Source organism: Tauraco erythrolophus, chromosome 12 (assembly GCF_009769465.1).
Source record: "Tauraco erythrolophus isolate bTauEry1 chromosome 12, bTauEry1.pri, whole genome shotgun sequence".
In the NCBI taxonomy this organism is placed as follows: domain Eukaryota; kingdom Metazoa; phylum Chordata; class Aves; order Musophagiformes; family Musophagidae; genus Tauraco; species Tauraco erythrolophus.
This window is the reverse complement of record NC_141476.1, coordinates 19797249-19825124: the sequence shown is the minus strand read 5'-3', so window position 1 is coordinate 19825124 and position 27876 is coordinate 19797249. Positions and strand designations below refer to the sequence as shown.

Genomic DNA, 27876 nt, shown 5'->3' with positions numbered 1-27876 from the left:
GCTTTTTGAAATTACCGGCTTCGGTATCACTTGAGGAAATTTCCAAGTTGCACACTGTTTCTCGCTAAAATGCAACGGAAAGTTGAAGGCTGGACCTCCCAGTACTTGACAGGATTGTTGAAGAGGCTTATGCCACTGTATAATGCTTTCTTCTTTCTTCGTCCTGTTGGACAGAAATCATTCACTCCCAGTTTTGCAATATGATTAGAATGAAGGAAGACTACCTGCAGCAGTAAGAAACAGTAAAATATTATAGTTAGTATGTAAATGGAAAAAATATCTAAACATGCATTGGCATATAGATAACTGAGGTTTGCCATAAGATCAGCTGGATGCAAAGCTTAATAGTCACAGGGATTAAAAATTTGTGTTGTCTCCCTCCTGCCACAGTCTCTCTCCCAAAACCAGTTACATGGTATTTTATCAGTGTGTTGTCGGAATAATTGGGCTCTATTCTTAGGGAACGTTCTCCTAAATGCAATTTTATATTCTTTTATAGTAAGAAATATAATGCTGAAGTGTTATATTCTCCCATAATACAAATTTTCAGTGATTTTAATAAATTTTAATAAGTAGTCTCTAGAAAACTTGATATTAGGAGAGTTTTCTCCATATGGTTATAGGAACAGATCAATCTAATGCTAATGTGGCTTAAAAAAAAGAGGAGTAAAAAAAGAGGATGTTGTGATAGTAGAGTCTAGAATTTGTTAAGTAAAATAATGTACATTGATAAAAGAATTCTTTTGTTTGTATATCTAATTTTACATTACATTGAAAGTTGATGTTTGAGGGTTGGTTTGATTTTTCTAAAATATATATATATCTATCTCAAAAGATTTTCCATTAATTGGAAGTGAAATGAGAAGTGGAAAGAAATGAAATTGAGGTATAAGTTTTTACCAAATAGCTTATCGTGTACTCACTCTATTGTCTATGCATTTCTTTGTGTTTCCTCAAGCTTTGCTCTGCTCTGTATCCTAAGGTGTATGTCATCTTATAAAACATATTTAGTTTTAATTACTATTCCAGAATTCAGGAAATAAATGTATTTTGAAAGCATTTTGTTGCAGAATTTATCTAGTTCTAGATACAAATTTAAAAATCTTACCTCATCATTTCAACCTCAAAATAATTTTCTTTGGATTTAAGACTTTTCAGGGTGTGAATAGAAAAGTTTCCACTCTGATTTGCTGATAAGGAAACTGTAATAAATCTGTAACAAACTTTCTGGAAACAGTTTCTGGGTCTAGCATGTTGTTGTCCTTTTTTTATAGGAGATGTTCCTGCTGTTTGATCTTGTTTATTTCTTTAAGTGTAGATATGTTTTCAGCTTTTCCTAGTATGAGAGTCATGTCAGAATATATGTGACAGTTAATTATGCTTTTTATTATGTCCTAATCTGTATGGCAGTGCGAAAGTCAAACAACTTGTAACCACCAGAACTTTCTATAAAGTTTAGCATATAACCTGCAGATATTTCAGTTCGGGTAATCCAGGAGGAACTTTCTTGAGCTTATTTTTTTCAAGATGAATTTCACGTATGCTTGGTATGTTGGCAAAACTTCCATTCTCCACATCTTTGATTTTATTGTTCCCAAGGCCTAGCCTAGAAATAATGCAAGGAACATTTAATTAAAGACTACTTGAGATTCACAACAGCATTGAAGAGCATACTTTTTTTAAAAAGATTGAAATACACAGGAGTAGGCATAAGAGGGGAAAAAAGAATGGATGAAATCTTACCTTTGATAGAAAAAAAAAAACAACCCACCATCGATCTAACAAATATTTTTTTCTTAATTTAATCTCTACTGAAAGGACAGCAGCTAGCCTGGTGTGAGCAATTGTCCAGTTTTGCATGCAGTTTTTCTACTTTTAGTGGCAAGAGTTAAAATGATAAACATCAACCAATCTGCTTGTAAAATAAATCATACACTTTTATCAAGTACTATAACTATAAAATATACTTACAGTAATAAAAAATGTTGTTCTAATAAATAGCCAAAGAAGAGCAAGTGTTGTAAAGAAAGCTATATATATAGCTTGGTCAAAAACTTTATATTTCAAAAGTAAGCAGAACTACCTTCTTTTCTACTTCCACATTTTACTTAATTTAGGCTTTAGTTAGATTTTTTGCTATAAGACTTCAGCCTGCATTGCTGGGAAGATGACTGAGAAGGTGGAGGCACAGGTCAGTTTGGAATTGCTCTTTCCACACATCCTGCAATCCCCTTTTTCTCCTTCCTTTTTTGATTTCTTCAGGAGCTAAAGTTGGTGTCTAAACACAGTTCAGTAGCTCCTCTTTGATAACAGTTTCTATTACCAGATCTGTAATTCAGCGCTGCTCAGCCATATTTTGAGTATTTAACTGAGCTTCATGGAAAGAACGTTCTCCTTTTGTCCTGCATTGGCGATACATTCCTCAGAAACGTACGTTTTCTAATTTTTCTTAAACTCCATTGCATTTGGAAACAATTATCAAGTTGTTTCCTTTAGTAGCTACTGTATTTCTTTCAGGGTAGCTTTCAGGAGCGAATTATCTTTTCTTATAATTTACCGGTTTTCCCATGTGTTTGTATAAACAAGACTCAAATTTCCCTTTTCCTGCCATTCTTTTGTATCTTTTTTGGGTGTGTATATGGAGTGTCTCCTTCCAGTACACTTAGACCTTCTCTGGAATAAAAAAGCTATTCTGACTCTTAAATCCTATACATTTAGTTGCAAGAAAGGCATTCGGCTTCTAAACCAAACATCAGTTGGTGTCATTATGTGCCTCATTTTGGAGGGTGATTTGCGAGACGAGTGACCAAGGAGTTAAAATGTCTGGGCCGGATAGGGAACTGGCTAGAGAAAATAATTATTGATAAATAATGCGACCATAAAGGTTCATATATTCCAAGTATGAGAAATACATGGAATGCTTAATCGAGGCGTATTACTACCAGCACATTGAGAGAGATTCTCTAAAAGCCACGCTGTATTACAGAACACCCAGGTGACATGAGGTAAGAATTTATGATGATTACGTTTTGTAATCAGCTGCTGTTCTGAATAGACACTTCTACTGCAGACTGTAGGCAAGATGTGTAAAAACAAGGCTAATGTTTGTTTTGTTGTTTGGTTTCAGGGTTTTTTTAAGTTTGGTCTTATTTACAGCAGTTATTACTAAAACGCTTAACATTTTTAATTCTCTTTTCTCCCATTAGCAGGAGAAGTATCAAATAAGATGTCCTGCCAGGTCTGACCTTTTATCAAATAAAAGCATTCTGAATGGAAATTTTACCTTTGAAGATCTTTATACCGGTTAAAATCTTCAACTTCAATTGCTGTGATCTTATTGTCATCTAAATGAAGTTCTAGTAGACTGGAGGGCAATTCTGATGAAAAACAAATGCACAGTATGAGAAAAATAAGCAAATTAATTTTTGTCGGAATATTCATTACGTTCCAAACAGCTTCTTTCCTTTGTGTTTAGGGATGGGTGAAGAATCTTGAGAGAGGGTTGTCTGTCTAAAATAAATATTCAGATATTCAGGTATGTTACATTTAAAAACATAGCAAAACATCATTTGGTTTAAAATAGTAACAACAAAAAAATTAAGATGGGAAAGTGCATATGCTAATGTTAAGATTTCAGAGTTCCAAAATTTGGTATGATTTTGTCAACTTTTTTTCTAACAGCTTTCATGTACTTTTGATTGACCTGTCAAAGGTAGAAATTGTATGTTACGTGCAGTTACCTAACAGTTGGTAGTCAAAATCCTCCTCCTGTGGAACCAGTGATGATTTTTTATAGGTATGTATTTTTTTCCACATGATGTAACAGTTGCGCTGTTATAGCTCCTAAGATGTGATCTGGGAGGAAAGCTTTCAGAATTTTCCAAGCACAGTGAGATATTTGCTATGCTCTTTCCCGTGCCGCTGTGCAGGATGTTTTCTAATGTGGTACCGACTAGTCCCAGTTCAGAACTGTCAGTGAATGGACCAGGAGGTGGAGAATCTTTTTTACAGTGTCCTTTTAGTGAGGGCAAGCAAAGATGTCTCAAGCTTGAACCTCTATTTGCTGATCTTGTGTTCAATATTACTGGTGTCTGTCTAGGTGGCACCCTGACACCAAGCAAGACAAACCATGGGTTTCTGTTACTGGTGTGGCTGAGGAGAGCACTGCTCCCACTGCCCTCGCTGTTGTGGCGTTACAACACTGAGGAAAAGTGGTCTGCTTTGCGGTCTGCCTTTGTGCCAGGTGACAAGCTTTGGGGTGTGTGTATTTGGGCTTTTTTCCAGTTTACATTCCAGTTTGCAGTTCCACTGCGTGCTGCTTGTGCCTGAGTTACAGTGTTAAGAACCATCTGCCTGTGGCACATTTTAAGTACACTTTGTAAATTAGGTTTTTTTTAATCTTTTTGTGTCATTATAACGTTTGCAGACAGAAGGATCTGCAAATGTAGTTTCCATTTGTGTAGAATGTGTTCACCGTGAAATCCTGTTTGGTTATGATTTGTTTATGCATTTGACACCACATATTGGACTTCATGCTGTGTTTCCTTGTAGGAGATTTCTCTATAACAGAGGCAAAATCTGAATTATTTTATGTACCTTTTTTGTACTAGATGACAAGAGATGGTATTATGATGATACTAGAAGAATGTCCTTTTTTTTGTGTTGGAGAGTGTTAACCATAGGCAGCCAGATAGTTTCTGATCTTAGAATTACCTGAATAATTGGGGTGAGTTGGTTTTGTTTGTTGTTGGTTTGTTTTTTTTTTTTAGTGTACTCTTCTACAGGGATGCTTTTGCATATATATCTGTCTACAAGAAGAGATTAAATTTAATAAGAAACAAGTTCTTTATGTGAATGATCAAGACATAGATATCTTAGGGGCCAACATTTAGTTTCCCTGTAAGTTAACAATATAACATATGGTATTATGCTTTGTTTCTTCTCTTTGTCTCACAGCTAGGAGTTTTGAGCAGTTGAAAATCATGAGAGTTTGGTTAAATACTATGTTGACCTAAAGCAAATTCAGGTAGAGTGTTGTACTGAGTTCCTTCATGCTACTTTTTTGTGTGTGTGGAGGTCAGTGATTTGTAAAGTTAGAGTTTTAATTTATTGCTGCCTCCAAATAACGAGTTAATTGCTTTACATGAAAGAGTGATTTAATTTTGTAATATGTTATGTTGAATTTAATTAAAATGCTAATACTAAATTTTACTTAGCGAAATCCCATCAATGACCCAGATCAAACATCAGGGGGTTTATCCTTTCTTTTTAAAGATTGTTTAGAGGCTGATGTGAAAGATGTGAAGTGACTTCTTAATATTTTCTTCACATTGTTTCTCCTGAGGAGTCTCTGGTTGACTTTGGCCTGACAAGGAGAAGGCAGGAGAAGGGGCTGGAGAGAGAACATGTGTGCGCGCTCATGCACGCTTGTGAGATGTAGAATTAGATACTAAGTACAAAAAGAAAAATAAGGTAGGAGGTGAGTTTTCATAGTAATGAACAATACAAACCAGATTTTGTGAACGTTTTAATAATCATATAGATGTTAAAGCATTTTTTTTTAGGAGTATACTGGTATAGGTAAATAGAAAAGGTAAAGCAAAACATACCTTTAGGAATTGATGTTAATTTAGCTTCTGCAATTCTTATATGATAGATGTTTACTCCTTCAAAAGCCCCTGGCTCTATTCCATCATTGTCAAGAGGATTTGCACTCATTTCTGTCCATGGGGGGAGGAAAAAACCCCAAGTAGTTAGTGCATCAGAATTTGGTGTTACTTAGACTAAGTTATAAACAGCTGATTTAATTTTATTTATGACTTCTGGTATCCTAAGCGTTAATTAATGTTTAGCCTTGATTACCTCTTCTGAGGGGTGGAAGTCACAGCTTTCAGTGAATAAAGGCTATGTGGGCTTGCAGGGTTACCAGAAACTTGATCTAGGTAGTAACTTCACATAGAAATTAAATAGTGAAAGATTCCACAGCATGGGTATCTCTTTAAGAGGAAATTGCACACTGAGGAAGTGTTTGAATGAAAATTAGATATAGTATGTTACATTTTTGATAGACATTTTCTTTTCTACTTAATTGGACTTACCTAAAACATGTAAAGATTTCATTCCTTTAAATACATCCTTGTGGATTTTCTTGACCTTATTAGCATGAATTCTGAGCTCTGCTAAAGTTTTTGGTAGATTTGTTGGAATCTCAGTTAGCTGGTTATGGGACAGATATAGTCGTCGTAACTTCTTGGTTGGTTGAAAGGCTTTTGGATGGATCTTGGATATTTTATTGTTGTTCAAAGCCAGTGCCTGTGAGATATGGGAAGAGCAATACAAAGAAAATTTCTCTATGCATCAATGTTATGCTTATTGATTTTAAGTCATGAATTTGATAATTAATTTAACAATTAAGTATTTAAAATATTTTCTTTTTCCATCATATCAAACTTTGGCACTTATATATACTTTGAGCATTTTACTTGATTGTGAAGAGCAAAAAAGAACGTGGAAGCTGGAGCTTGAACTAGAAAGTAGAGAAAAACTACCTTCAGAACTGACAAGGTGCCAATGATAATGAGGACAGACAAAATGGTGTGTTCAGCTTCATGTATTTTGTGACATTGTATGTCAAAATTGACAACAAAATTCTTTTTTGTTGTCATCATTGTTCCTTAATGCAGACAAATTCTCAACACTCAGAATTTCATCTTTTATTTCCACATAATACTGCGAAATAAGTCAGGTTTTTAATCTGAATTTCTTAAAAGTTAATGTCTGTATAGAACATAAATTTATATCTTTACCATAATTTTTCAGCTCCTATGAATTTAAGTCTCTTTTGACTGTACAGTACACTTGTCCTTTTTTGAGACAGTTTTTTGTTCTTGGTTACTATGTGTTATCAGAGAGCTCGTAATGAATTACTACAAAATATGAGTTATTTGAAATTATTTTGCATGTCAAATCACGACTCTGCATTTCCATAGCTAGACTATTCATTTTTGTTCCTTTTGACTTCTTTGAACTGTTGGTGAGTCATCTGCTCTCTGGAATTGGGGGGGGGGGGGAAGTAGAGCAAAACAGAATTAATCTTTTCTTTCCCAGAAAAAATGGGGAGGGCTTAAGGAAATAAACAGGAAATGTTCCTTCCTAATCCAAGTTCCCATCTGTGCCTTTGCTAAGTGGACTAGTACTCAGACAAGTTGTACAAAATAAACTTTGCTTTCAGTAGAATTTTTGTCAGGCCCGTTTTCTGTTCATGTTGTTTGGATTTGTATGGTTGGTTGTGTGCTTTTGAAAATACCCTCAGAAAATATCGTTCTGATTCTCCTGTGAGATTTTTTCTGCTATTTTACAGCTAAGCAGATAAAAAAGCAGCACTTGTCCGGCCTTTAAAACGTAGGGAGTGTTTCTGTGCGTGCTAATGACTGAATAAATCTTGAGGATCTTTTGGTAAGATACATGTGGTACTTTTTCTGGATGTTGTAGAAAGTAGCATGGGTCTTACAGCTCAAATAAATTTGTTTCTCACTGTGTGGGAGCAGTCAAATATGCAGGCGTTAGACTGTGTTTTTATGGATACTATTGGAGAAGAAAAATACCGTTTGTATTTTAGAAGTATCAGAATATTTCAGGTTGCTAAATGAGATTTCAAACTTGAAAAATTGCAAGCTTACATAAAGTGATGTGAGTCCTCGGAGATCGTTTTCCTTGACCTCTTTGATTTTGTTGTTTTGAAGGTCAATCATACGAGTATCTGGTGGAATGTTGCGAGGAATTGATGTCAAACCTATTTAAGTATGTGAGATAAGCAGAAGCATTATGTGCCTGTGTATAAGTCCAAAGAAAATAACTGCTAAACAGCAAAACACAGTAAAGATTGTTGATGATTATGATGGGAAAGAAGATACAAACGGCCATAAAGCAAAGGATAGAAGGGAACATTTGACCATGAGAGGAACTGATTCTGTAAGAATGTGTGACAAAGATGTGTGGATGGTTTCAGGAGGAACTGTGCCTACCACTGCCCATGAGAAGGTCGAGTGGGGTGCTCATTGCAGATTTCTTTGCGTCTGTGAAGGACAGGTTGTTCTACAGGGAAACTGTGTAATTCCCTGGAGAAAGCAGCCCCTGCAGGACCTGGGGCTGCGGTTCTGTGTTGAGGAACAAGGCTCTTCCAGAGGCTTTTTGCCTTTGGTTAAAATGTTGCCGGTGATGCACACTGTCATGGAAGTTAAGCTGAGCAAATAGCTGTACCCCATTTATGCACCGGCGTTAAACTTCCTTAGGGTTTATTTATGGCCTCTTTTTCCTTTGTTATGTTTTCGTGTCATTTGACCTGTTGCTTTGTAGTTGTGAGTGAAGTACTACTTTAGCCATAGTCTTTTTGGAGAGGAAGGACCAATAGCTTGGCAAATGCGAGCAGAAGATAGAGCAAACTTTTGTGCTTCTCTGTTTGGATATAACTTCATAGAATTAAATGAAGCAGGCAACAGTGTAATCTAAATGTAAATAGAAGCATTCTCGCATTCTACGATTGTTCTCTTAGTGGAGAAAAAGCTGTGCAGACTATAGGTACATATTAACCCTGATAAGCATTCCATTAAATAATTTTACAGTTATTTGTTACATATTCTAAATTCCTTTCCGTTCTATGCTGTTAGCAATAGAAGTCATTGCTAATGAAAAGACAAAAGTTAGTTGCTGGACACAGATACAGTTTGCAAGCCTAACTGAAAAAATATAAGCTCCTTTTGAAAATGACTAGTACAGAAATATGTGAATGTGTGCAATTTATGGAGCTGTAGAATTCAGCTTTTGAAAGGCAAATCCTCCAAAGGAGAGTCCAGTGGAGAACACACACAAATTCATTCTTACCTAGGTCAGAGCAATGGACAACTCTCACATAGCACTGACATCCAAACGGGCATATTGGGAATAGATCAAAAGGAATTAGTGGTATGATTGGTTCAGTTGTTGGAAATAAAGAATTGTCATCATCGTCATCATCATCATCATCTTCCATATCTTGGAGCATCATGTTCTTTAGTGTAAAATAGGAAGGACCAATAAGAGGCTTGGCAGAGCACAAAGCCAAGAAGAGCAGGAGCGTGTATTCTTTCATATCTTCTTAATCAGGATAGCCAATCTTGAAAAGCAAGTGAACAAACAAAAAACCCCAAACACAAGAATCAGTGAATGTGAAACAGCAAGTAAAGGTATTGAACTATTTGCTTCACTCACTGCTACGGTCTGTGGTCCTGAAAAATGGTCTGTTAGGAATATTGAGGTTTAATTAGTATATGAGAGATTAAGAATATTACAAATCTTTAAAACATCATACTTATACGATTATTATAAAGTTATATGTTATAATAAATACTATTAAAATATTAATTCATCAGAAACTAATGCCATATCAAAGCTTTTCGGTTGAGTTGAAAAATAGCATCATCATTTCCTTCAGGCTTCGAAGTGTAATTTTTGTAGCAAATTTTACTAGAACTTGGAATTGCATTTATTTTATTCCTTCTTAATGAAAATATATTTTTAATGTGATACATGGATATGTGCATTGCTTGTATCTAGAAAATTGGGAAATACTTGATTAGCAATACATAAAATGCACGCATCAGGATATTCCCTAAACACTTCTAATGAAACGCTTCTTATTTGAATCTGGAAAAATATAGAGTTTTCAGTCCTGACAACAGTTTTTCCTACATTCCAGTCATTTGTATATTATTGCTCTTGATAGAAGTTCACCTCTGTATTTTAATACAAGCACATTTGTGTATGACTTTTATTTGATGAGAGCTCTCTTCTCTGACAAGGGCTTGCAGGTTATAAATCTGTGTCATTTGAAATCAGAAACTAATTACATCCAAGAAAAAGCTGGAAACCAATACTTCTGTGCACGTATTTTTAAGAGAAACCTTTTTTTTTTTTTTTCAACCTAGCTTTGTCATCATAGTGCCTGTATGTGACAGCTAAGCAGCCAGCTGAAGGGAACTCAAAACGTGCCGTGCTTGAATTTCATGCTGTAACACCTGTCAGCTTTCTAGATTACCTGTACCTTGAAAGTATCTTTCTTGTCCAATCGAAGGTCCTTCAGTCTGGAAGACAGAAAGATGTTGGATCAGTTAGGGCACCTTCAAAGCAGAAAACCTCATGTCAGATAGCTACAATTATTTTTTTCTGATGTTACTGAGAAGAATACACAAGTTATGAAGGACTTAAAAAGTAGATTTGTCTTTAGAAAAATATGGCAGACTGTCTCATTACAGCTCTTCATTCAGTGTCATTCTGCTGCTCTGAGTTCTAATTCTACCAGATTTCTTTTAGCCATGGCTGACTGGGAAAACCAGGAGTCCAGCCTTCAACTACAGTATAGCGTGTTACCTGAGTGATGATGGTCAATAGTTCAAAACCCTTAGTTATTTCCTACATAGTCTGGTTTTGTTCTAAAGACGAGTTCATTGACCAAATAGCCCTTGAAAACTATACACAAGGGAAAACATGGATAGTAAGAATTGCCACAGGATGGTTTGTAACTCCGTGAGAAAAGACTGTAAATTCAGCCCTCAGTTCCACATTGTTCCCTCCAAAGCCTAAATCCAGAAGTTACTTGGATCCTACAGTACGCTGTGCAAACCAGGAGGGACTGTTGTAAATTTTATTATGCATATCCTGTTTATAAAAATGTTTCAGTTTAGACTATCATAGACCTCTTTAGGGAAATACTGAATGTCAGTTCTTTTTGATCACCTAATTAAATGCTTGCTGACCTATTTATAGCTGAAAAATGTCTTTCTGTAGGCATTTTGTCATTGGTCCTTAATCACAGGAAAAGGAATACGCTGGTTTCTACAAGGGTCTTGGTTTGGCCTATTCAAAATTCTGAGTTTTTGTTTGTATTGCTTTTTTTTCTATACAAGGTCATTTTGATGTTTTTTTGCTGCTACTGTAGGAGTATATGTTCTCAGAGTGTATAAAAAGATAAAAGCTAAAAGTACTTGGGTTACATAAAACTCACTCTTTCAAAAAGAGTGCAGTGACCCCTTCACCCCAAATATGTGTCTGAAAACAGAAGCATAATGTACTTTGTATCTTGCAACATATAACTGTAAGTTTAGTATTTATTGTAGTCTTCCAGTTACATGTTCACTTGAATAGTGTGTATATTTTTTACTGATTTAACAATCTTCTCATATATTTTTCCCATATATTTTCCTTTGTGTTCAAAATAATGTTCTCTTTCAGTGCTCCTGGAAATAATTTTATAGTTGTATTTGCAATCCTATACAATGTGTTTTCTTGAAAGAGTCTTTGCATATAAACAGTGCTGGGAACAAGATGTGGAACCTGCATATGTTTGGATAGAATTTCGGTCGTGTCTGGCTGTACATCTTTGGAAACTGGGCCCCATCAGTCTTGTATTTCAGCTTCAGCAAGACAGTCAGCAGGGTCAGTACTTTATCCATACCATTAATTAAGAGATGAGAAGTTTGAAGCCTTTCAGACTTAAGAGTTCTGCTTCTGGACAAGTGCTTTAGTGGCTGTGTTTTCACAGATGGGCACTCAGGCTGGTCGTCTTCCCCTGACTGCTTAGGGATTAAGTGACAAAACGCTCGGTGCTTGATTCAGTGGCGTTGTATGACTTATACACGTGGGATATCACGTGTCATGTCTTGGGACATCTAGTTTCTAAGTCCCTACTGACTTCTGTTTGTGATAGGCACTGGATATCTAGTTTTACTGCACCTAAAAGATAATCTTTCATGGACATTCCTGAAATGCTCTTCTGGATCTGATGCTAGAAAGTTGTTATATGGAACAATTCAAAAACCTGTTTCCGCACTTGCACGTGTAGCAAATGGATTGCGTCTTTCTGTTCAGATGTTCAAAAAGCCAACTGTGATTGCCAACTATGAAAAGGTTGAGGCTGTGATTGGAGTAGTGGCCAATTTGAACTCTTGAAAAACATGTGTGGTTCACAAACGTTTCTAGAAAAGAGTGTTGAAAAATGTCATTGATGAAATATATTAGTCCTGCGAGTTGAACCTCTTGATTACCAAGTCCCTTTACAGAAGAAAGCCTGAGTTTTGGTACTTTTTTTTTTTTTAGGGAAGAGAAAAAGCCCTTGCTTCATTTTGCCATTAGGGAGCCCTTACTGCTAATTGGCTTTGTAGTTAGGGCTGATAATCAAGTTTGAATCCAGGTTTGCATTGGCCAAAGAACTGCCAAAGAATGGATTCCAAACAACTGGATTTTATGGAGGTTTTTGATCTTCTTTTCCTGGCTGAGGTTTTGGGTTTCCCAGTAAATAGGTGTTGATATGTTTCTGTAGAAATGCTCTGACTCCGCCGCTCATCTCAAAGAACTTATACAAACGTTCTGCATGCTTAAACTTCAGGAGAAGAGAATTAAAAGAAAATGAAAGCCTAAAATCAAAAATCCTAGTGATCTTTCTGGAAATAATTTAATTATTTCATCATGAAAGCTTTATGAACTATTTAATTAATTGTTTCAGAAAGTACAGTTCATGAATATAGCTATACTAATGGCTCACTGCTGCCACTTGCAGCTGGTTCTGCTCCCAGGTACGTACTTTCAGTTCTCTCATACCAGCTTCTTCCGCTCAGGCTGTTCACTGAGCTGATTGAACTCACTAAACCAGCATAAAAATAATATGAGCAAGAAAAAAACCAACTCAGCACATTCTTTCTGGGTGAACAGACTAAATCAGTCTGAGTGTCAGAGCCAGCACAAAGGAGTGGGTGGAGCAGCCTGGTTTAGTGGGACAGAAGGTTAAACGGAAAGAGGGAAGGAGAGGAGGTGAGACAGCCATTCTTGACGTGTGCCAGCTGCTAGACGGGCTCAGGTGTTTTGCTGAATAGTACCCTGAACAGATGATTGTTGCTTGGACAAAGCCTGGCCTTGTCCATTCTCATTTTTACAGACTGGAATGTTAAAGATGAGTTTGAGAAAGTGCAGTGGATTCAAGGAGGGCTCACGTACTTCTACATTATGTGTTCATTATAGCAATCCTACTGTTCCTTCAGTACAAAAAGCTTATGAATAGCACCTTTTCACTGCAGTGCTGGCCACCCCAAGGTGAGGTCACTGAATGTGGATAGTACACTTCACATGTAGAGATGCTGTAAGGCTGACTTTTTTCCCTCATGTATGTAACAATCTTAAAATCACTGTACTAGTTGTCTGGGGCATGCTTATCCTCACTAATGTGGTGATCTTAGTGCCAAACAGCATGTGGAAGACATGAATTTTTTTATGCTACTTAGGATAATACTTATCATTTATAACTAATTAAATACAGGTGATGTCACAGTATGTTAATATGATTAAAACGTTTTAGAGATTGTGTGGGAAATTCATATGTAAATGTGCAATAGTTCTGTGACATTCTAAACATGAATTACAGGAAGAAATACACTTTCTGTGAGGACAGAAGTTATGTTGTTAGTATGGGCTGTGTGCAAAAAAAAGAAAAAAGAATAAGTCTGGATTCCTTGGCAGTTGCATGCCAGTCCTGCAGCATGTGGTCTTTGTTGTCTTACCAGTTATGACACTGAAGGAGTTAATAGGTAAAGTTTTAATACTTAAAAAGACTCTAAATTATATTTAGAAATAAATTCTGTTACCGGTGTGCGGAGGTGAATTTCCTATGGCATTGTTTCTGAAAAGGAAATGTTTAAATGACACAGTGGTGGTCTGTACAGAGGCAAAGAAATATCCCTGTGTTCATTAATAACACAAATCATTGCACTGTGCACAGATTTTGTCCAAAGAAAGGCAAGACCATAGCTGTTTTGAAAGCTATATTTAAAAATAGTTCTGGTTCTATTAGTCATTGTCCCATTCCAGAAATAAAAGGAGTTTATGTTTAACTCTTTGTCTACTCTACTGATTCACTTAAAGTGCTTAAGAAAGACAGGAGGAAGTTTTTTGGACAGTAAGATTATTGAAGAAATGGTTCTGCCTTGAGAAATAGTCCAATATAGAAGTTATGTGGTATAATAATGAATAACTTGTTTACAAAATAAGTTATGTTTAGAGAGTATTTACTTTTTATGGAACACACTGCTTGACTCTTGTGTGTTACTGAATAGGAGCTGTGAGCGTTTTTAGGTTGTAGCTCATCTACAGCTCACTCCTTCATGTGTCATTTTTAATTGCTGATATCCACTTTGAAAAAACAACAGCGAATTGAATACTAAATTACAGAAAGTTAGCACTGAGTTATAGCTACAAGAACTGCTATAGTTATAGGATAGATTTACATAGATTGTAGTAACTGAGAAAATATTTTTCTTGTCAGTTGTAAGTCTGACAAGTCTTTCTTTAGTAGTTAAATGATTCAGTGTAGCTTTTTTTTTACTTTGCAGCTCAAATGTAGTAAATACAGAATTATTTCAGCTGCAAAGTAGATTTTCAAATGTTCCATAAAAAAAGTGGTACTTCTAATTCTAAATTGCCTGACATTATTAATCTGCACAATACTCTGTTGCTCAACTCTTTATTGCTGTCTATATAGAATAGGTATTCAAACTAGACATACCTTGCAAGTTTGATAGTTCTTCCGGAAGCACTGTGATAATCCACCTGAGATCTTTATGTCCAGTTATTTCATATTGAAAAAAAAAATAGAGAAAAAGGAAGTTAAGCTGAGTTCTGTGAAATGGAAAGTAAATATAAAGAAAAATTCCACTTCCAAACTTCTTGATCCTCCTGGCACTGTGGGTGATACCAGAGTAAAGTGCTGCTTCAGATTAGCCCATCTTAGTACTGAAGAATGATATTAAGACGCCTTGTTACCACTCATATGTTTTTCATCACTGCCTGTATTACAGCCAAAACTTCTGGCTTAACTCTAGACGTCTAGTGGAAGACTTTGTAAAACCTGTAGTTTAATAATAGTTGACATCAGGCCATTGGAAGTACAGTGAGGTCCATTTCAGGTCATTCCTGCTATGGAATCACACTTATTTATGATTTCTTTAGCCATTATTCTTTAAAAAGTGTGACTTGAATAGAAGTATAAAACCTTAGCCAGTAGCAGAGTAAACCAATAGCCTATAGTGATCAGCATGTTGTCAAACCTTTCTGAAGTTTCTAAATTAGGACTTTGTTGTGTAGTTATGTATAAATTCAACCTCTTGCTTTCAGTAGACAACTCTCTGACTGGGAAAGATGGTTCAAGAGTGTAAAATGTAGATCAGATTTTATTAGTCAATATAGTTAATTTATTTCTCTTGTGTATTAGACATTAAGCATGTCTTTTATTTAAAACAGATGCAATATTTGCAATATTCTGTGATAAGAATTGAAGTTGTGAGCTTAAAGTCTTTGAGAATTTGCACTGGGTTCCACTGTTTGCACTAACATGCACATCACAATATTTAGAAATGGGGTTATTCGGTGTTTACCTTTCGTAAGCTGCCTGTTTGTGTGTACTTCAGAAATGTATGACAAATGGAGTTTACCTAAAGCAAAAGTTTCAATGGGACGGTTTGTGTCTTTAAATTTACAATAACTTTTATCTATCCATGTACATCTGACTTCCATCTGTTTCTTTAATTAGCTCCTTTCTCAAGAGTCTGGTCTTGCTGCAGAAAAATAGCCTGTAAAACGGTGCTGTTTGCCAAACAATGGTTTAAGTTGCATATCAGTTATTTCGTCTACTGTTACTTTCTCAGGGAAGAAGATACTATGCCAAAAATTAAAACTTTGGTGCTATCATATCAAACAAGATACAAGCTTGCATTACCTGCTGCATTGGTTTTGCATGTATTCCAGTAGCATAGATGGATGATGAAAAAGATTCTCCCTATCACTTTTCCCAAGGAATAAAATTACAGTTTCAAAATCAATCCCATTCCACATGAGTATCTGAAGGATGACCTTAAACTTTTTTGAAATATTGAATTGCATCTATCTGCATTCTCTTGCCTACATTCAGAAACTGAAGCTTCCTAAGCAAACACTCCCCTGTGTTTTGAATATCTTGGTTTGGATGCATTTACTTGAGCAAATTTGTATTGAATTGCTGTTTAAAAAAAACTCCAACAGTTTCTTGGCTCCTTAATAGAAGAGAGCGGGGCCTGAGGGTTGTGGTATAAATGTGCTGATTTCTTCCTTTTCACTTCTGCTTTCAAAAGTGAAGTGCCAAATCAGGAATTTCAGCTGATCTGACTTTTGCAGCAATGCTCCCTGTTCCTGGCATTTAGCCAGCATCTCAGTTTTGGATAAATACTATTTTTTAATTATTATTTTCTTTTCTTAATTGATTCTCGTAGTAGGACCACATTTCTGTGTATATAAAGCTTTTCATAAACATCCTACATAATGAAGCTGACACGTAGAGTGGTAGTATCTGGCAAAAATGTTGCCATCTTGTCTTATAATAGATTAGCCACGTATTTTGTACAATGTATAGTATCGAGATGGTAGAAGTAAATATTGCTTCCCTTGACATGCTGTTCTTCTAATTAAACTGTTTGATGTCTCAAGACATGGACTTAGTATTTTGATTGTGAATAGAATTGCATTCTAAAATAAAATTTCCAGAAGTCACCTTTTCAGCTCTCTTGACTACCAGATTCTGAACTTTAGCTACTAGCTGTTGATAGCAACACTAAAAACTAAAATAGGTCAGGGGTTCTCAAGCTAGTTTGTGAGCCTGTTCTTTTAAACACTTGCAGCATATTTCTAATTTACTAAAAACTAACTACAATTGCAGAATTCCTCTCTGGGATCACTGTTTTCAGTATACTTTAACTTTTGGACCCAAAGTCAGTCCATGAGCCAACACAGTACGGCAGCTGTCGAGTTTCGAATGGAAGTTGGAGTGTACAAACAAATTAATTGATGCTAGGCACTTGGGTCAGTGTTGCTCGCACTTTTTGGGGTAAGACTACGGTGTACTTATGTAGAACATGTAGCAGCTGTTCAAAGGCTGTAGTTGCAGCCTTTTGAGGTAGGATCAAATGCTGCTTTCTTGGCTATCTTGTAAAGCAATGGATTTGAGGTGATGTGGTTGAAGATACTGCTAACAGAAAAAATGATGATCTTGTTGCGTCTACTGTTTCATTAATAGTGAGATTTTGGTTTTAAATAGCCTGATAGAAAAATGTGTCTGTCACAATTGTTTTGTCTGTGATGTTGGGGTCTTAATGGAGAGAGATACTCTGAAATAGAAAGTAGTCTGAGGGTATTTTCCTTGCAAGCAAATGTGTGTAATTTTTGCTCTGAAATATTACATGTTTCAATAACTAAAAGATTATACAAGGGCAAACTGTTTGCTCAGACCTTTTCAATGATTTCTGTTTTCACCAATGAAAGAATTGGTTGAAAATTAGAATTCTGTCTTGCCTTAAAATACATACATAACTTTTATGAGCAGTGGAGATGAATTTCTGCAGCAAAGGGCAGGTGTCTATATCGAGCATGTTATGGTTCAGAGTACTGTCTCACTATGGTGAAAGATGCAAATGAAAAACATTTGGATGGTGTTTTATATTTAGCATGATCACACCAGTGATAGAAAATGCTATCTTGATTTCTTTACTGAAAGTGACTATATTTGTGTTATTTATATGTCTGAGTGAGCAAGCATATGCTGCCATATGTGGCTAGTGCTTACATTGCAGTCTCTTTTCTAAGCTGGTCCTGTATACATTTGTTATTGTAAGGCAAACTAAGTACGTTTTCATTTTCTAGCACTGTTTATAAATGTGGTTTACATAAAGTGATGAATCTAACATCAACTGCACAAATCTGACTTGGAGACTGCCCATCACATTTTAATAGCATGACATATTCCTTTCATGCTTGCAACCAGTCCATGCGGAGTGCAGTCACATATTTTGGTTTTAGCTAGGTTTTGGCTCGTCCCAAATTGAACTACACCGTTGAAGCTAGCTGAGTATAGAATAACTTGTTCTTCAGCTTCTGTAGTTCATCTTGATTCTTCAGTACTTATATATAAAATAATCATTTTTTTGTTATCATGAAGGAATTAACTTTCACTTGTTAACAATTTTTTGCATATTTTTGACAGCTTACTTAGAAACTGCAGCAAAATATACTGTTTCATTTTGCAGTCAAAGTCTTTAGTCCCTGGCGTTTATTAGCAACGTATCAGTATTGAAGGGCAATTCATAGCTTGCAGTATTAAGAGATCATGTAGAAAAAGAGCTGTAAAGTCAAGTGTGCGTGTGTACGTGCATCCATGTGATTGTCAGGCTTATCGTGTGTTTTATGCGTGCGAGAACACAGTGATCTGGAATGACTGGAGAGGCAAAATAGCAACCTGAAGAGACAGATCTTATTTTTCACCCTTGCAGGTAGCTAATGTTGCCTTAGGAGGATAAGTTAACTGTGTTCCACCTTAGGTTACAGACTAATACAAATTTCTCGGTGTGGGAATGCCAATTTAAGAAGTCCCCAGCTAGCTTATTCCCACCTCGTGCTCATCTCCTTGATCCTGTAACACAGTTTGTGCCACTTACCTGGATGAGGAAACTGCCCTGCCTGAAAAATAACCTGCTTGACGAATGAAGGTCTTGAAATAGTTCTGGTTTCTGTGCAGGTCAATTGTTAGTCTTGCTTTTGATGCTGCTTACAAGGTTGGATAATGTTAGATGGCCTTTTCATGGAATATGGGTATTTATCTCCCTTACAGACATTGGAAATACCAGACGTTCTTTCATGGAAAATCAAACAGTAGTTAAAATGAAAAGCTCTGCAACTAGTGCCAAACTACTGAATCACTCTGATAATAAGTTCTAGGGGAAAATGTTCTGTTTCAGAATACAAGCTGGACTGCGCACAACATTTCCTCATGGAACATCAAGCATTTGCTCTGCCAAAGTTTAACAATTACAAAAAAATAAAGCCTGATCACCTGCAAATGCTGATTTTTCCCATTTTTCTCTTTGTTTTAACAAACATATGAATAATATGGAGGTGTAAATGAATAAGTTTTCTTATACACAACCCTCTGCTAGATTCATATTGTTCAGAATGCATGGGCAACATTTAAAGTGGAAGCTGCCATCAGTTTCCATTGAGTTGGTAGTTGTTTTTTTTTTTAAAAAAGCGTGGCCATCCAGTCCTGTGTGTTCCAGAAAGAATGATATAAAGTATTCAAAGTGCAAAGATAGCTTAATTTAATTTAATTTGGTATTATGTTTTTTCTTAACTTTATTTATAAACAAAAGTAATTTATATTACATTTGAAATTCAAAGATCCAAAAGACGAGGCCTTTGGCTCAGTTGTGACAGACTGTTAGAGATGGAAGCAGTACATATCACATTTCGAACATAGTAACTGACTACAGCTTGCACTTCTATGTCTAATGAAGAACATGGGTCTGTAAATGTTTGCAGGCACTTTGAGCGCATACTGTTTTGTAGATGGAAAAAGTACAATATTTCTAGGAAAAGCTCCAAACTAAGTTTGTTTGCAAGTGTTGAAACACACAAGTTACTTTGGATACTCAAAATGGAAGCTTTCAGAAACATTGCAAATAAAAAGAAGGCTATTATCTCAGTAAAGAAGTGATATCCCTAGCATATTAATTAACCTAGCCTGTGTCCTCAGATGCATGTTTTGTTCCTGGGAATTTTATAGGAAGGTCTCGTTTGCGTCTCACCAACACAATAGCAGTAACTCTGTCGTGCAAGGTTGGGCCTAACACTAAATGCATTGGGAGACTTCTCTCAGAAGAAGAAGAGGCTGCTTTGATTGTCGCTAACCACTGCTGTTATGGTTTTAATATTATTTTCTCATATAATTATGCTATTATTAAACCATAAATATTATGTAATCTATATTATTTTTTTTTCCAAGTTGGTACTTAAGAAAAACCAGTTAAATTTGCTTTAATTACTCCTGAATCATGGGGTGTTTTGCTGACTCTTAACATTAATTTTTTTCCCATTTCACTTGTAGGGGAAAACCACAAGTAAATGTAAGAAGAAAAGGAGCAAATTTAGAAATTAAATTTAAGTTAGGAAAAACTTGCAATATTTGATATACTGTAACAGATCTAATAACCAAGCTGTTAAGTCTATTTTTTTCACCAGTGAAGATATGTTGAGGTTCTGCGACTGTTCATGCTAGTTGTGCTTAAGTATTAAAAAATAAAACGTCTGTGTATTAAGTAACACACATTCTTGGCATTATTCCGGCGGTGGGCATGCGGTATTGAGAAAGTTGAATCCGCTACAGCCTTGAACAAGCGTGGTTACTTGGATGTAGGCAGCGAAGGCCTGCGGCTGACTGAATCCAGGCGTGAGCTCCGTCTCTGTTGCCATTGCACGTGCAGTGCTGCGGTGTGTAGGTGTTACAGCAGAGTTGACCAAAAATGAAAGAAATTGGGAAAAAACGACCAAAAAACTTCTAGGCTAAAAGACCATGTAGAAACTAGCAGAGAAGTTACAATTGTCTGACAGATATCCTAATATACTATTTTCAGAAGTACTTGTTTGGAAATATGGGAATGTATTAGTTTAGATGTTGGTTCTCTGGATGGTTTTGCACTGCTTTTTATCATAGATAGAAATTTACTAGATGATAGAAGTTACTTTTACCACTTAGTGGAAATACTTATGTAAATTGAAAGAAAACTTACGTCATGATTGCATGTTAACTTGCGGTATGGAAAATGAGATCTTTTTTGTAGAACAATTTGTAAAGCAGAGACTATTATTTTTTTTCTTGAACACTTATATTCCACAAAGGGTAATTTCCATTTGTCTTGCCCGCAGCCGTACGAAGTAGCTTTGACTTTAGAACATAAGCTTACTTACCAATATATAACTTTTATTTTTATAGATAAGCAAACTACATCTGGTAATTTGTCGGCATACGATTCATACTGCGACTATTCTTTTGTTTCATGGTTGTTACAGTTTCTGTATGTTTTACAGTTAATGTAGAAGATGCATGTGTCCTCACATAAAACCGGGGCAGTTCTTTGCTTAGAAGATTGGAAAGAAATTTAATTCAGCTAAAATGGAGAATTAATCAATGTTTCTCTCATTTAAGGTTTTACCAGAGGCTATCAAAATAGCCTTCAAAATAAATACAGAGTATGGGTAATACGGATCTATGTGAACCCATATGTCATCAAGAAAGAAAGAGAGAATAATTATTTTGCCTTTTCCAATGCAAAAACTAGGTTAACTCAAAAGAAATGAGTGGGTGGCAGATTCAAAACAAAAGGAAATACTGCATGAAACATTTATAGTTCAACTGTGGAAATGTGCAAGAAAGTGTAGCAGATTTTAATGTTTTATATAGATCCAAAAAATAATTGGTCTAATTGAAAGAGGAAAAGTCTTGCTTCCTGAGTTCTTTGTTATGAGAGCCAAACTGTGCTGGAAAAAGAGTTCTCCCTGGAAGACTGGTAGTGAGTAAGTTTTACTGAAAAAGTTCAGAACCATCTTCTATTAGAATAAAGCAAACCGTAAATATTTACAAAGAATAGTCATTTAAAAGGGGATGTGAACCATGAAATATTCACAAGGGCAGTCATTCCCTAACTATGAAGGTTTTTAAGGAAGAGAATGCATGAGGCCAGAGGATAAAAAAATGTAATGGCATAGCCAACTTTCAGGTTTTTGGATAAATTGCTGTGAAAAAAATGAAGTCCATTTTAATCCTTTTTCCTAATTTTAATCCTTTAAAAATACTATTACATAATTCTCTTCGAAGATTCTTGTCTTGGTTGATAGTGTTGTTGAATATCAAATATTTCCACAGCTGTGTTCAGTATTACTCCTTTGAGAAAAATATCTGTCTTGTGGAAAAAATAAGTCAGCTTTTATATTTTCCCTAGGAATTGCTATCATATGAAAAGTTCCCACAGAGCAACAGCTTTATTTTAGTAAAACTGCATGCAAAACCCACAGTTTTCTGTATATGTACTCATAATGCTGCACAGTTGTAATGAAAATTCTTTTCTCTGATTTAACAGAACTGCTTCAAAATACTTTGTAAAAAACATACGTTATTGGCTGATCTTGAAGTCGATTTATCAATGCTATGGTAATATAAAAAGCCTAAATTGGAAGCTATGAGTTACACAGATCTTTACATTCAATAGCTGTGTGGAGATCTGTATCCTCTACAAAGAATTAAACGCAAAAGAAATGGGAATTCTACCAAACTACAGAAATCATTTACTCAGTAGCTGTAGGAAATTCCTTATATAACAGACTATTAAAGAAGAAATTGTAAGGTAAATGTTTAACAAGAACATTTAAAATAATGTAACTGTTAATGCTTTAATTTACTTTTATTCTTAAATCCTTGAAAAAAAAAAAATCTGTGTAATGAGTGGAGTCAGGATGGCTCAAGCTGACTGGAAAAGTATTGTTTTGAGGAAATGCCTGAACTTTTGAGTAGTCGTTCACTTGTAGAGAACGTGTGTCCCCCCTTATGGCTGGCAAGCTCATAGGACTGAATTTGAAGTGCTGGGCAAGAACATCAGCTTCCATGGGAAAAGCACATAGGTAAGCCTTTGTGACTGCCAAACACCAGCTGATTTTTTGAGCCCAGCAGAACCGTTATGATAAATAAGCAGTGTTCAGGCATTTGCATCTTTTTAGCCTCCCATAGAAAAAAGTTTAATGTTTATAAAGGAAACTCTAATTTGAGGAAGAGAGAAGATCTTTCCTTCTTCTTGAGATTAATGTGGTCTTCCAATTAGTTATAGTACAGAACATTTCCTCGAGCTGAAAAAAATTACAATTTCTGAATACAGAACTTTGAAGTCAGTGTCCCAAGTAAACTTCGTTAGCCATAGAACTAGAACTCGCAGATGAAAGTGTGGAAATAAGTTATAATGACTTTCTTGTCAGCAGGAGAGTAGAGTTTAGGCAGTAGGCTTCTGCATTCCCAGGCTTAGGCATCAATGAAAGACAGACCTCTATCAATTACAGATCAAACTTGTGGTTTTAGTGAGTGACTGAAACAGAACGATTCCTGTAAGGTGCGTGGGCTCATGGCATAGTACTCAGCTACTGGGCAATGACAAGAGGTAAAGTTGTCGTCTGCTGTGCAGCCCACCTCACTGTTCAAATGAGATTCCCCTTCATTTATATCTTGTAGTATCCTGGGAAACTTGTTTCATTGGCGGGAATTTTTAACAGACATGACTGCAGAGAAGAGGCAGTCGTGTATTGCTCCAGGAAACTTCATGGCAATGACTAGATTGTGTATTGGGAAACTTGATTAACTGATAAAGTTAATAAACTTTGAAATACTTGATGTAAATGTGCAAAATGATGTTCAGCAGCAGTTAGGCAGGGCTGTGTGTAGAGTACGTAAGAGCATAAGAACAGTTGACCTGGCTCAGATCAGAGCCCATCTAGTCCAGTCCCCTGTCTGTGACAGCGACCAAAAATAGTTCCCCAGTGAAAGGCTATTGCGATTTATGGTGCTCCTTTGCTTTTACTTCCCTTGAAGCAAAGTAAAGCTGGGGTTTTTAAGACAGCTGTTTCATTTAGTTTGGAGCTTCAGCCTGAGCTAGTTTGGCTTTGTTTATGCCATTCCTTTTAAGACTGATCAAACATCATCCAGTTTAGATAAGGACACTTGTTGTGTGAAAAAGTTGTCACCATACTGCTAGCAAATCTGTTGGTTTAGTTTTGCTTTACTGACTGGAGTATTTCAGTGTCATAAAATGGATGATAATTTATCATGAATTGTTTGGTGGTGTATTCAAAAATGTTTTATGCAGAACTCGACTAGTTATTTCAGGGATGCACAATGGTATATGAATATTTTCCCACAGCTAGTTTAATGATGTAGTAACTGTTGCAACTCATTCATCTTGCATCATATATAATGGAAGATGTTTATGAAAACTTCTGGTTTATATTCTCTATTTACTTCTTAAACTGTAAAGGAAAAAACAGTGCTTTTATGTGTCTATCCTGATGGAATTTTAATGTGGAACAGGGTGTCTGTTAGCACGGAACATTACATGTGTGATGAGACTTTGTAACTTGGATATTGGGAGCATTAAAGCAATGTATTTCCATTGAATTTCATCATAACAGTTGTAGCAATATTGTTAAAATTGTACTTGCTAGCATTTGAGTGTAGCTGCTTGGTGCCTGAATTGGTATTAAACTTTTAAGTAGTACGTTAATTTATTAGGAAAATAAAAAACTAAATTCATTTTGATCATATGATCTTTTCTTAATGTGGAAAAGGAGATCTGTTTAATACATTTTAGAGTTTTTTTAAGTGACGTCTTCACTACTTTTAGATGGAAAAAGTGTTCCAACATTTTTCCACAATATTTTGGGCCTTGCAACTGTACAGAAGTTGTTGACATCGTTAAAACAGAGCTCTTATTTCACATGTCTGCTGTTTTTTCCCCATTTAAAATGGTTTTCAGTGTGCCAAGAGAAGTGAAATTAAAGCCTTTCCCCTTGAAATAGAGTGTTTGGGATTTAATGGTAACTAACTGTAATAGAAGGGTGATGTTACTAAATAAGCAATGGCAGCAAGGGTCTCTCTTTTGTTCATTAGAAAACAGAAACGTATGCCTACTGAGTAAGTCAAACATATTATTGTGAACTAGTCTTTTTGAATGGATGTTTGTACCTTTTTCCCTTTTCAAGAAGACAGTAAGACTGTTATGCAGAATTTCCTCCAAATGAGTGTAGGTTACATGGTTGACTGCTGCTTCTGGTCCACTAAATCTTTAAATGCTTCCTGCATGCCAAATCAGCTTTAAAAATAAGTCTATTTAAAAACATGCACTCTTTCCAAAAGTAGGATTCGCCTCTGTGCTTGGAACATTCTACAAGATGGTCATAGTATGGTTCTGTCTCCCTTTAAGCAGTGATTTGACCTGGATTTTGGTCTTCCAAAACTTGATAACTAACTTCAGCAAGGAGTGATTGTATAAAAGTTGTACAACATGTATCAGCACCTCTCCTATGAAGATAGGCTGGTAGAGTTGGGGCTGTTCAGCCTGGAGAAGAGAAGGCTCTGGGGAGATCTTCTAGCAGCCTTCCAGTACTTGAAGAGGCTACAAGAAAGCTCTTATGTTTGAATTTATAATGGGACCTACCTGAAGGATTTAGCAGGTCTTGTCCAAATTCTTGTGTGTGATGCATGGGTCAACAATGCAAATCAGACTTTAAAAATATAATGGACAGAGTCTGAAGCCCAAAAGTTCCTCTTGTGCCACAAAGCATGGTGGTTCTGGAATAGCTACAGCTACAGAGTAACCTTTGCTCTTCTGGGTCTCTTACTGACTTTAAAATGTGTCACCCTCTCATAGTTTCAACATTTACATTACATCCTCGTATTCAGATATATTTACCGTACATTTGTTTCTGGCTGGGGAACTAAAAAAATTTTATTCAGGCTTTTGCCCTACTCTAAGTATTTTCCTCTCTGAAACGGTTAAAAAAAGTTCTAATGAGATTGCAATCTCTGCAGTCTTAACAACTTGCAGCTTGTTTTCTCTTGAATTTATCTGTGAATATAAATTGCAGGTACATCTACATCTGGAGAACAGGAGAAATGAGAGTCCTTCCTTGCATCTGCCCAAATCCGATTGTTTATCAAAATTGTTACTTGATTGGCTTAACAGTTTTCTTCCTCAAACCACGTTCTCATCAAGGACTGCTGATTTGCACACAGGGGCTTTCTGTGGGCAGTCAGCATTCCACCTATCCAGGAATAATGTGAAGTGTCTCCCAGTGTATCTCAATTGATCTTCTTGTCAGTCTAGAAGATGAAGTGGTGCCTACTGCTGTCAGACTTAGGAAATTTTCAAAGGACCAGTATGCCTGAGATTCGAGCAAGTTATTTCAGTTCCACAAGAATATCTAATGGCTATGGCAGGGTTTGGTCCATCCTGTAAGACTTCTGAGTCTGCTAATACTTCAGCAGAATACTTTCCATTCTCAATCTAATTGCCTTCTTTGTAGTATATTAATTTCCAATGTAAGCCTGCAAAAATTAATTATTTGCTGAAATGTATTTTAGAGAATAACCAGTAACTGTAGAGTTTTTTGTTGAGCTGTCCTTGCATGTTTTTATCCTATTGCTGGCCAAAGATTCTGATTTCATCCCATGTTTTTCTTGACCAAGAACGGTTGGGTCGCTTCTCTATGTCTTACTGTCATAAGCTGTAAAATTGTGACGATCCCATTTACTTTGTTTATAAAATCCTTTGAGGCTCACTGTTCAAAGGTAGCAGGATTTTTTGTAATAAAGCCTATTTCACTTCCAATGTAGCTGGTAATTTCCAAGAGCAAAGAGACTTAAACTGCTTACACTTGACATATGGAAATGTTATCCAAGTTTAATTGCCCGTGTATTTCTTAAGTGAGCAAGCATCCATTTGTTGCCTACCCTTCCTCCCTTGACTTCTTTCTTCTCCTTGATCTTCTGCCTCTGCTACTGTTGTGTTCCAGTTCCAAAATGTTTGTCCTACAGTCTCTCTGTTTCACTACTGTTGCATTATAGTCGCATCGTAATTTTAGGTCATGTTATGTTATCAGGTGCTTCTGGTAGGAACAACTTATCACAGCATACTTTCAGGCAAGCTTGATACTCATTGTATTAAATAGCCGAAGGAAAAATCTAACACACAAAATTCATTGCATAAAATTCACTTTTGTGATATCTTACAAGTGAAAAAGTGCATATTGGAGAAAAAAATATGTTAATAGTCACAATAAATCTTTAGCCATCTGTATTTTATCAGTGTTGTCCCATGCAAATCGAGTGGAGATGTTCTAGTGGGTCTTATAAATTCAATCTGAATGTTTTGATGAGTAAAATATTCTATTTGAATGAAAAGAATTGCAACGATACATGCTGTTTTGCTTAGATTTATTGTAAGAATGCATAAAATGGTGTAATACAGCAGCTTGTTTATCTGGAAATCCCTCCTTGGGTCAATCTGTGTATCCAAAATGTGTAGTAAAGCTTCTGAAAGCACTGCCCAGCAGTGTTGCCAAGTAAATCTGAAGTTATTTAGCCATAGACTAAAAGTGTTAATTTTAATAATTTAGGTTTTTTTAGTCTCTCGGAACAGTAGTTCGGGAACTCAGTGGTGTTTGAAAGCTATAAAGAAATATTAGCCCAAGTATTAGCCAAAGTCAAAAGGAAGGAAGGAATCAAATGTTGAAAGTGCACAAGTGATGAAATCAAATGGTTCAAACCAGAACATCGTATATAAAAACTCAGCCTGTTGATTTCACCATTCTTTACCAAACTTAGCGAATCACTAAGCTATGACTTCTGACCATGCTTTTCCAAACAAAATATCAAAAAGAATCTTTTTACCGAAATCCACATTTCTTAGGCTTGTTTGTTACAAGAAATGCATTGATTTTGACTCACTGCAGATGAAGTACCATTGTGCCTTGCAAGTAATTGTTTATTTGAGTAAGAGAGAACTTTGGATTGAACAATGTGATATTTTTATCATGATTGTATAGCTTCAGAGAAAACAAAACTCAGGTGTTCGTATATGCTGTCTGTAATAGGCTAAAAAAAAAAAGTGTTTGGAGATCCTTCACTGTTAAAAGTTGTGTGAACAGTGGGTTTATGCTGATGATATGACACGCCTGTTGGCACTAGATTGGGATGACTGCAAAAGGCATAGTGGAACTTCACTGTGAGTGAGTGAATAAAATTCACTCCAGACTCAGAAGGTTTATAATGTGCAGTAGCTTACAGCTTTTATATGCCTTTAAAAAAGTCAGTCCCTGTCTGAGGCCACTTCATCCTTGGTTCTGACCCATTCTGAAGAAGAAATGATTAGGCAGCACACCTATAGTACTGAAGAAAACTTTTTTTTT

The 27876-nt window shown here is 35.9% G+C and overlaps 2 protein-coding genes across 2 annotated transcripts in view; one reads left to right on the top strand and one right to left on the bottom strand.

Moving 5' to 3' along the window:
- The window catches only part of CENPP (centromere protein P), a 145363-nt gene that overhangs the window by 65959 nt on the left and 51528 nt on the right, over positions 1 to 27876 (top strand). The gene's annotated exons all lie outside the window — the stretch shown is intronic.
- On the bottom strand, positions 27 to 9127 carry ASPN (asporin). The gene is made up of 7 exons (XM_009987858.2): positions 8881 to 9127; positions 7680 to 7792; positions 6099 to 6312; positions 5610 to 5720; positions 3284 to 3377; positions 1468 to 1606; positions 27 to 224 (listed from the first exon to the last, which is right to left on the bottom strand). The coding sequence occupies exons 1-7, from the start codon at positions 9125 to 9127 to the stop codon at positions 27 to 29; spliced, it is 1116 nt and encodes a 371-aa protein (XP_009986160.1).